This window comes from Crocodylus porosus, unplaced genomic scaffold (assembly GCF_001723895.1).
Source record: "Crocodylus porosus isolate Cpor-Errol unplaced genomic scaffold, CroPor_comp1, whole genome shotgun sequence".
Classification (NCBI taxonomy): Eukaryota; Metazoa; Chordata; order Crocodylia; family Crocodylidae; genus Crocodylus; species Crocodylus porosus.
In genome coordinates, this window is record NW_017728943.1 from 72,538,312 (window position 1) to 72,547,169 (window position 8,858).

General features: G+C 37.5%; 1 protein-coding gene across 5 annotated transcripts in view; it reads right to left on the reverse strand.

Annotated features, from left to right (window-relative positions):
- CDC42BPA (CDC42 binding protein kinase alpha) overlaps positions 1-8,852 on the reverse strand; it is a 333,906-nt gene extending 325,054 nt beyond the window's left edge. For all 5 annotated transcript variants that reach the window (XM_019549566.1, XM_019549565.1, XM_019549564.1 and 2 more), the window contains exon 1: positions 8,004-8,852. In XM_019549566.1, the coding sequence (XP_019405111.1) occupies positions 8,004-8,199 (196 nt within the window). In that variant the 5' untranslated portion in view covers positions 8,200-8,852. The remainder of the gene's footprint in view (positions 1-8,003) is intronic.
- Positions 8,853-8,858: the final 6 nt, after the last annotated feature.

Sequence of the window (8,858 nt, forward strand, 5' to 3'; positions counted from 1 at the left end):
CCGCCCCCGGCAGCACCCACCCACAGGCACCCAGCTTGGGTGGCCCTGGGGGGCACCACAGGTGTGGAGGGAAGCACTGGGCCCCCATGCAGCTCAGGCAGGCAGCAGACTCCAGGGGGAAAAAAAAGAAAAAGATCAGACTCGCCACTTTTCTTGGGTGAAGCCTGCATTGCCGGGATGCTGCCAGGCTGCCTACGCAGGCTTCCTGAAGAGCCCCTGAGCTGCATGGAGCTGGTGCTCCACTCCACGGCTGTAGAGCAGCAAGCAAACTCCTTGGAAGAGTTTTGCTGCGCCCCAAGTCATTTAAGGCACATTACGCCAGCAAATTTGCTACAGTGGCTGGAATTACTGTACAATATGCTGCAGACACATGCAAACACCAACACCATTAAAGAGGTGCAAAAGCATTTAACCCACTTGAAAGTGTCGTGCACATATGCCCGTTTCCTCTACACATGGCCCAAGTTTTCTTAAGCAATTCAGTGCCTCCTACAAAAACAACTTGTTTCAGTCATTTGTTATGCAGTTACTATATCTTTCCAGTAAACTATGATAAAAAGTAGAATAGCATGTTTAGCATTTCAGCTTTATTTTTCAATATGGCCTAAACAAACTTTTTATAAGAACTGCAAATCAAAAAGCTTTTAAAATGGAAAGTAAAGATTACATAAAGTTTTACCTTCCATTTAATAATAAATTTATTCTTGAGGGGAAGGGAAAAAATATTAGAAGGATCTGTAGGTGTGTAAAATAGAATTAACATGAATGAAACTGGAAGTCAGGATATGGAGGACTTATGAAACAGCAAGACTTAAGAGGTCTGGGTACACCTCATGTGGATTTTATCCATGGTAACTGCTAGTAAACCTAATTAGACAGTTACTAGGAACAAAGCAAACTGACCTGTCTGAATAGAGTGTTTTTGCACTTATTATTAAGCCTAATGTCATGTTCAAACTATTTGAAATAAAAATCCTATAGTTAACAAAAGGGTGCACATGACTGACCTAATTCAGTTGCATTTTTAAAAGATTTTTAGTCCACATTAGTAGCATTTCCAAGCATAATTAGTATTTCAGGAAAATACTGTGTGGAAGTGATTTGAACAAGAAAAAAAAAGAAACTTTGCCTGCTACAGAGCTGGAAAAAAAGGGTGCTCCAATTAAACAAATATAAACAGTATTCAGGAAAGACAGAGGATTTTTCCCTGAAAAGACAAAACCAAGATAATCCTCTAATTTTATCGTTTTAAGACTATCATACACAATGTATTAAACACACAGTCCCAGAAGTCCACATTAGCATTTGCTACCTAGGTTTTGCTGCTTGGCAACTGAAACCAATTACTTCTGGATGTCTTCTACTTGGGCTCATCACAGTTATAAAACAAATTTCTGCTTTCCAAATATTATCCTGGGTGTTAAAATACTGTTAATTTTTTGCAAAGGCCTATCTATCCCCTGTCTAGTACACAGGCTGTAGCCATATTGGTCTAGAGGAAGAGGCAATTAGGACTTATAGTAGAGATGATATCTTTAAATTAAATTAAATTAAATTAAAGAATTTATTAGACCAACAGGATTTTTTTTTTTTTTGCAAAAAAAAAAATTTATCTTTACTACAAGTCCTGATTACCTCTCCCCTGTCTAAACATTCATATATGGTCCAACCTCAAAAAATAATATGGAGAAAAATATATTTTAAAGAGGATGGCCCCCATCCATTTTATGCTGTATCTGCAATAAACTGCATTTATACCAGTAAACTGCCTAATTGTGGACATATATTAGTTGGGAGTGAAAATATTTATTTTACAAAGGCATGGGCCAATATATGTGTAAGTTGTACTTGCAAACAGAAAGGAGGTAGAGCCTCTCAAGATCGCCTAAAAATATATCCTAAATTATTTAAACAGTGAGCCAAATCATCCGATTAATCTTATGGCATTATACACTTACTGGACATATTGTGAATTATTTGTGTGCCATAGCTTATAAAAGATGTAATTTGATATAACGTTTATTTAGGGAAGAGTTTGATATAACTTTTATTTGAGAAGACAGAATTGTGTGTTCATTCTGGCAGAGGTAAAGAATTGGTGTGTACATATTTAAGCAATCCCAGTAGTACATTTAAAAATAAAATGATGATCATGCCATAAGCAAAACACTGGATTGAACAATTTAACCTGAAAAAATACTTTATTCTGGATTTGTTTGTTACCCATTTTAAGTAGTATGACACAGTTAACTTAACTCAAATGATTATATTTCTCTTTCATTCCTCTTAAGTGAAAGCATGCTAGGAATTGCAATTTGAAATAAAAGAATTCGTAAAATTCCTGAAGATGAAATGTTAAATGATTGTGCCCTGCTCTCATTTGTCAAACAGAGCTGTACTCTTTTCAAATCAAATCAGGTCTCAAAAATCAATCTATGCTCTCTTTCTGCACAAAAGCTCCAAATAGAATTCACTATGCATCCTACAAAAAGCTACAAAAGCTGCTGACTTGCTCATTACAGAATGATCAAAACACATTTTAAATCAGCTCAAACAATATATTAAAGCCCAGGTATATCATAAATTTGTATTTGGGAAACTAACAAATAGCAAAGTGGGGAAATGCATTGCTCTTCTGAAGATTAGCTTATAAATTAAGACGAGTGAATTGAGTCTGGCTGCTTCTTGGTTCATTTCACCATGTAATAATTATTGCCCAGTATACCATAATTGGTAATCTATACGGAAGACAGACATAAGACTGGTGCAAGTATGTTAGAGTTCAAAACTAATGTGTAAAGGCAAAAAAATGTTGAAAGTTTACAGGAGATACTATTAGATATCTCAATGACCTATATGTTCTGTTTTTCCCCACATATACTTGTTCATTTTTTACTAAAAATAATTTGGTATAAAAGTTCACAAACAACTCTAATAAAAGATGCAGTTTTAAGACTGAAATCACTATTTGACAATAAAAGGCAACCTGCTGCTAAGAAAAAATAACATTTAAGTCTAGATGTATAACAGAAACAGCAGACCTTTGCTAGTTCACATGAATGACTAGAGCATATCTACTGTGAATAATGCTCCAGAAATTTCTGAATTACCCTTCATTTCTGCAGAGAGCTCAGAGATGTCACCCTTTCCCCCAGGATGATTATTTTGACTTCTGTCAGTCTACAATCATAAGTTTATAGAAAGGCATGTAGCTGCTTGTTGAATCAAAGCCTCAACAAGGAAGGTATTTTATCCTGTTTCCACAGGTGCTAACAGCAGAACTGTAAGAGTTCCATAAGACTAAAGACTTGGTCCAAAGTGAAAAAGCAGAAGTTTAAAAGCCCCAACACACACACACACACACACACACACACACACACACACACACACACACACACACACACACACGGACAGTTCTTAAGAGTATTTAATTTATTTTGAAAAATAAAAACTTATTTTTAGTCATCTCTTAACAGCTTATATAATACTAAATATATCGGGATACATCTTCTAAAACCAGTGAACTCTTAGCAACATAAAACCCAATTAAAAGGCTTAACTATTCCATATTTGCAAATAAGAGGAATCTGACTGAGGATTCCCCCTTCTCCCACAAAGAATTGTCAAATTTGTACATACTAACATGAACAAAACATACTTGATAAATTCTGTTACTTCTGCTGTGACCTACAGAAAACTGAAGGACTGTTCTGGAATAGAGTATTTACCAACAACAACAACCATCTCCCAACCTACCCAAAGAACCCAACTATTATTTCCTATTTCGCTTTAAAAAACATCTCCAGAAATTTAAATTATTAAAAGAATCTCAAAATATTTAAAAATTGCATGCTAATTTTGAAAGATTGAAATAAGATTGTTACGTGTGCCACATTGTACCTGAATGCCAAAAGTATGGTGACAGTCTCAAAAACTGAGCTACCATTAGCAGTAATTCAGTACATAAAACCAAAAAAAAGTATTTCTAATGGAATACAGTTAACTTTCCCATCAGAAACAGAAATAAAAATGGTAGTGAAAATCTAGCATATTTTATGCAAGCTGGAGAAAAATTAATCCTAATTAAGTCATCATCTTCACATTGCATTCCTGTGCATTTTGAAGCACTTTTTCTAATGTTACAGGGTTGCTGATTGTAGCCATGTTGGTCTAAGGACATAGGCAGACAAGGCTCTTTGGGTAAATGTGGTATCTTTTATAAGACCAGCTAAATAGTTGGAAAAATTGTTCTTTGCAAGCTTTTGGGCACAAACACCCTTCTTCAGGCATTGGAGAGAGTCTGCTGTTGGTTTGGGTGCTCTCCTGGGTAAATTAGAAGCCAATATGCAAAAATGCAAGTTCTGCAGATCTCACTGTTCTCCTTAAAATACCAATTCAAATCAGGCTCACTAAAAGGTCACTCTCCAAGTGCATTAAAAAAAACAGTGAGAAACTACATTTTTAAAATGTTTTTTACTACACTACTTGTTCTTGTAATCCTTTGCATCCTGGCCTGCATTACCTCCCCCAAAGTCATAAGCACCAGTGACAACTGATGCTGCTGTAAAAAAGAAAAACAACATGCTTTGCATTCTCAATGTCTCCTGCTGGCAAGCTTCAGTTGCTGCAACTGGAGTTTCTCTTCAGTTTGAACTACAAACACAGCTGATCAACAAGGCAGAATAAAACTCACACTAGTGTTGCACACGCAAAACAGAGAAGCAGGAGGGCAAAGATGGATATATCATTTACATACACAACAAACACAGAATCAAGATATATAATATCATACATCCACACATGGATAAATATGAAAAACATGCAAAAAAAGTTTTGTTTATACAGAAGAACACAAAATACAGATACTAAATTGCAATACCAATATCCCAGTCCTTAGTTTGTTTTTCTTAGAGACCTCTGCCATGACAAGGCAACTAAAGGCTTGTTTCAATATAGCCTTTGCTTACTTTTTATAAATATATTTTTCCACCTACCAAGTTTAACTTAGTAATGCTATCCAAAATGAAAGATGAAAAAAAATCTGTCCAACAATTTTAAGATGTGAAACAAAGTAATCATAGAACTGGGTAAAAACATGACAATATAGTAAAAAAAACCCCCAAAAACAAACCAACCTAAAAACTTTAAAACTCAATAAATTGAAGCATATTGACCTTCCAAGTTAACCTAAATATAGCAGCAGTCACATTGCTATTGGTAAGACTGTGTCAGCTTTTCCATTCTAAACCTCCTCCTAACCCTTTTCCAAGAGTTTATAACTCTGCTATAAATATTCAATCTGGCATGAAGTGTAACAGTTTCATTTCTTAAACAATTTTAAAGGCATTTCTTTATAATAAAAGTCTCCAAAAGCCAACAGAAAATATTTCTATTCCTGTGTTTTTTTCCTTAATGCATGAAGACCTAGACAGTAATCTTTCACTTTTCTCACTCTAATTTAACATACTTGGATTTTTTAAATGAAATTTGAAGGACACATTTACATTTCTGAAACTAGTATTGTCATTTTCAAAAACGTTTTCACTTAAAACAAAGTTATGCCTTGTGCTTAATAGCAAACTGCAAATGCACAAAGGCCTCAATGCTTAGAAAAACTTAGAAATGTATATGCTGAACTTTACTCTAGAAGTCCCACAGATTTCAGCTGAATTACTTGCATAAATATTGAAGTACACACACAAGCATTCGTACTATCAGGACCCTGACGCCACAAGGTTCTCTTCTCATGGCATCCATTGACTTCCAATGTAAACAGGCCTACTGATGAAAAAAATTACCTCAAATGCTTTGCTTCTGAATAGTGCTTTCATCTAAGGAGCTCCAAGTACTTAGCAAACAGTAGTTTTCTCAACATCTACCTTTCTCAGGAGGAGCTATTTTTCCCTATTTTGTGGCAGGGATAAATGAAACAGATATGAAATGATTTGCACAATGACTGATAAAGCTAAGGAGAGAACACAGATATTTTGGTTGGCAGTTCTTGCTTTAACCATTATACAATAGTGCCTTTGACTTAAAAATAAAACAGAAGACTACCACCACTCAAACCCAGGTTCCCTTTTTCTCAAGTAGATAATTGAAAAATCTTACTATATCAGAATAAAGAACAAACTAAACAGACATTATGCATTCCAATACCTAGGTACAATGAGATTGCAATGAAAGTTCAATTCTGCAAACCCTAATTCATGTGAGTAGCCCCAAAGTCACTGGAACTACTAGCTTAAGAAAGGACTATTTAGGATTAAGGGTTTGCAGGTCAAAGTCTCACTAAGTAAGATGCAATCAGAGAACACCGCTGCTACATTTTCTTTCTAACCAGCCCTTGACAAATACACTTGAAATTTTCAAGGTAAGAAATCAAGATGGCAATTGCTCTGATAGGCCACTGCTCACAGAGCGCTGCAGGAACTCAGCCTTAGAAGTGGAGTGGATTTCTCAGATGTACAGCTCATGAGCTCAAGAGAATGACAGGGTGGAAAAGAAAAACAGTTAAAGAAACAGGCATGTAAGAGTGTTTGCTACTGACTTTCCAAAATAGCATTTCATTTCTATTAACAAGGTTAAGCAAAGTCTTATACATATCTGCAGTTGCAGTCAGAACCTTAAGGTGACAATCACTTGTCAACCACCATTAAACAGCGGAAGTAACAGCATTCAGTGTGTTAAGTTTAAAAACCCCATCCTTCTGTTCATATTGATACTGAACTAGCAGAATATCAACTTACGGAGCCATGGAAAATTTGTTCAGCACAATAAGTACTCGTTAAATAGTTATCAATACCAACTTTAGAGTATTCGCATCATTTAAAAAAGCTGCCTCCTCAGCAAATAAATATTATTCTATTCTGCTATTCAAGTTAACAGCAAAGCACCGATACCAATACAAATTGTAAGACTATAAAAAGTAAGATGTCCTTTTGATGCCAGTAATACGACTCCAGTGTAGTATAGTAAATTATGTACTGCACACAAATGAAAAAACATCACACAGTACAGTGGTAATATATGCTGGTGACTGATAACTAACCCTATCAACAATCTTCCTGCAGCAACTGCCTAATTATCTAACCAGTAATTTAATGAATCCAGTGATTCATAACAATATCCACATTGGAAACATGTTCTTAAATACAGTTGTTTGCATGTGTCCATTTTGTGACAAAGTTTTTAAATGTAAGAGTACACTATGACTTTGGAGTTTGAAGGTCACATACAGTAACTGTTCTCTCTTTGGGATTTTTGTGTGCTATGTCTATATTTAGTATAAGGAGGAATAAAGAGACCACTATCCTTTCACAATTTGAGGAACATTCAACCACTAAGTATCATTCAACTGTTTCATCCAAAAATATATAGACTCTATTATTTTGTGCTAAACTTGAAAATAGCAGGGAATATAACTAAAACAACTCTGCTTTACAACTTAATTTAGCCTACTAGCAACCAATTGCTTTCTGCAGCTCAGCAATTACCTCTGGTTACAGAAGACACTGTCTTTTCTCTGTTTTCACCAGCCTGTCAAGCATATCTTGTTCCTAAGAATGGGCTTCTTCTCTTATAAATACCTGTCACCATAAATGGACCATGAATTGAATTCCACGCCCAAATCAGAGAAGTATAGGCTGCTCTTTTTATTATTTTTTTTTCCTGCCAAGGGATTTCTTTCAGCATCCTTTTACCTTCCCAACAACCTTACCATGCCACAACTTGAACTGAAAACACCTAAATGTGATGGTGTCCATATTAAACAGGACACTCAAGGCTAGCAAAATCCCCACTAGGAATAAGAGGTGGGATTACTGTCGCTACAAATGCTTGATGCTGTAAAAGACGTTAAGACTCCCCAGCGAGAATCTGGGGTATAAAAAGTCCCCAGTTGCACATAACAGATACACCATCGTCACAAAGTGCCTCACCCTCAATCATCACAGACAACACATCCAGGGTGAGGACAAAAAAATGATGGTATTGGGACTTACCCCATTCTAGATACTCAAGGATATTCTTCTCTCTCCTCAGTGGGGAATTATTACATTCATCGTACAGGCAGATGAGTATATCCAGCAAGGTTTCCACGCTGAAGCACTGCCCCTGGGTCTGCGTGGGCCCATCCAAAATAAACTGTTCCAACTGTCTCAAACGCACCTCTCCAGACATGATTGATTCAGTTTGCATGGGAGGGGGAGGTTCCTTTTTTTTTTTAAATGAGGAGGGTGACTTTCCAAACAAACCAAAAAAACCCCACCAAAACCCCAAACCCCCTTAACTCTTAAAAGTCTCTTTCAAATAATAAAAAATAGCCACCAGGCTTCCGTTGCGTCTCTCTCTCCACCAAAGGTCAGTGCAGCTGGGCGGGTGCTGAAGGGACAAGCCACCTCAGGGCTCCACCTCACGCTGGACACGGCATCCTTGCCCAGTTGTATGCGCACACACATATACACACACCCCTCCCTCCCACTCACCCACACAGCCAGGAGACTCACACAATGGCAGAGACCGAGAAAATAGCCACCCTACAAAAAAAAATTAAAATAAAAAATAGAGAGAGAGCTATAATAATGTCTTAAGGGTTTAAAAGGGGGAGGAAGCGGGCCGGCTCCAACGCTGGGTCCTCATCCTCGTCCCGAGGACGGCAGGGAGCGGGCCGATGTCCCCGGCGGATGGCTGGGCAGAGGGCTGCTCCTCCTCTTCTTCCTCCATTCACCAGCCCCAAGCCAGCGGCATCACCCGGTCAGAGCAGCCCCCGGCGGCATGGCGGAGCGGAGCGGGAGGAGGAAGCGCGGGGAGCCGCGCCCCGGCGGCAGGAGGCGGAGGCACAGCCCGGTCAAGCCGCC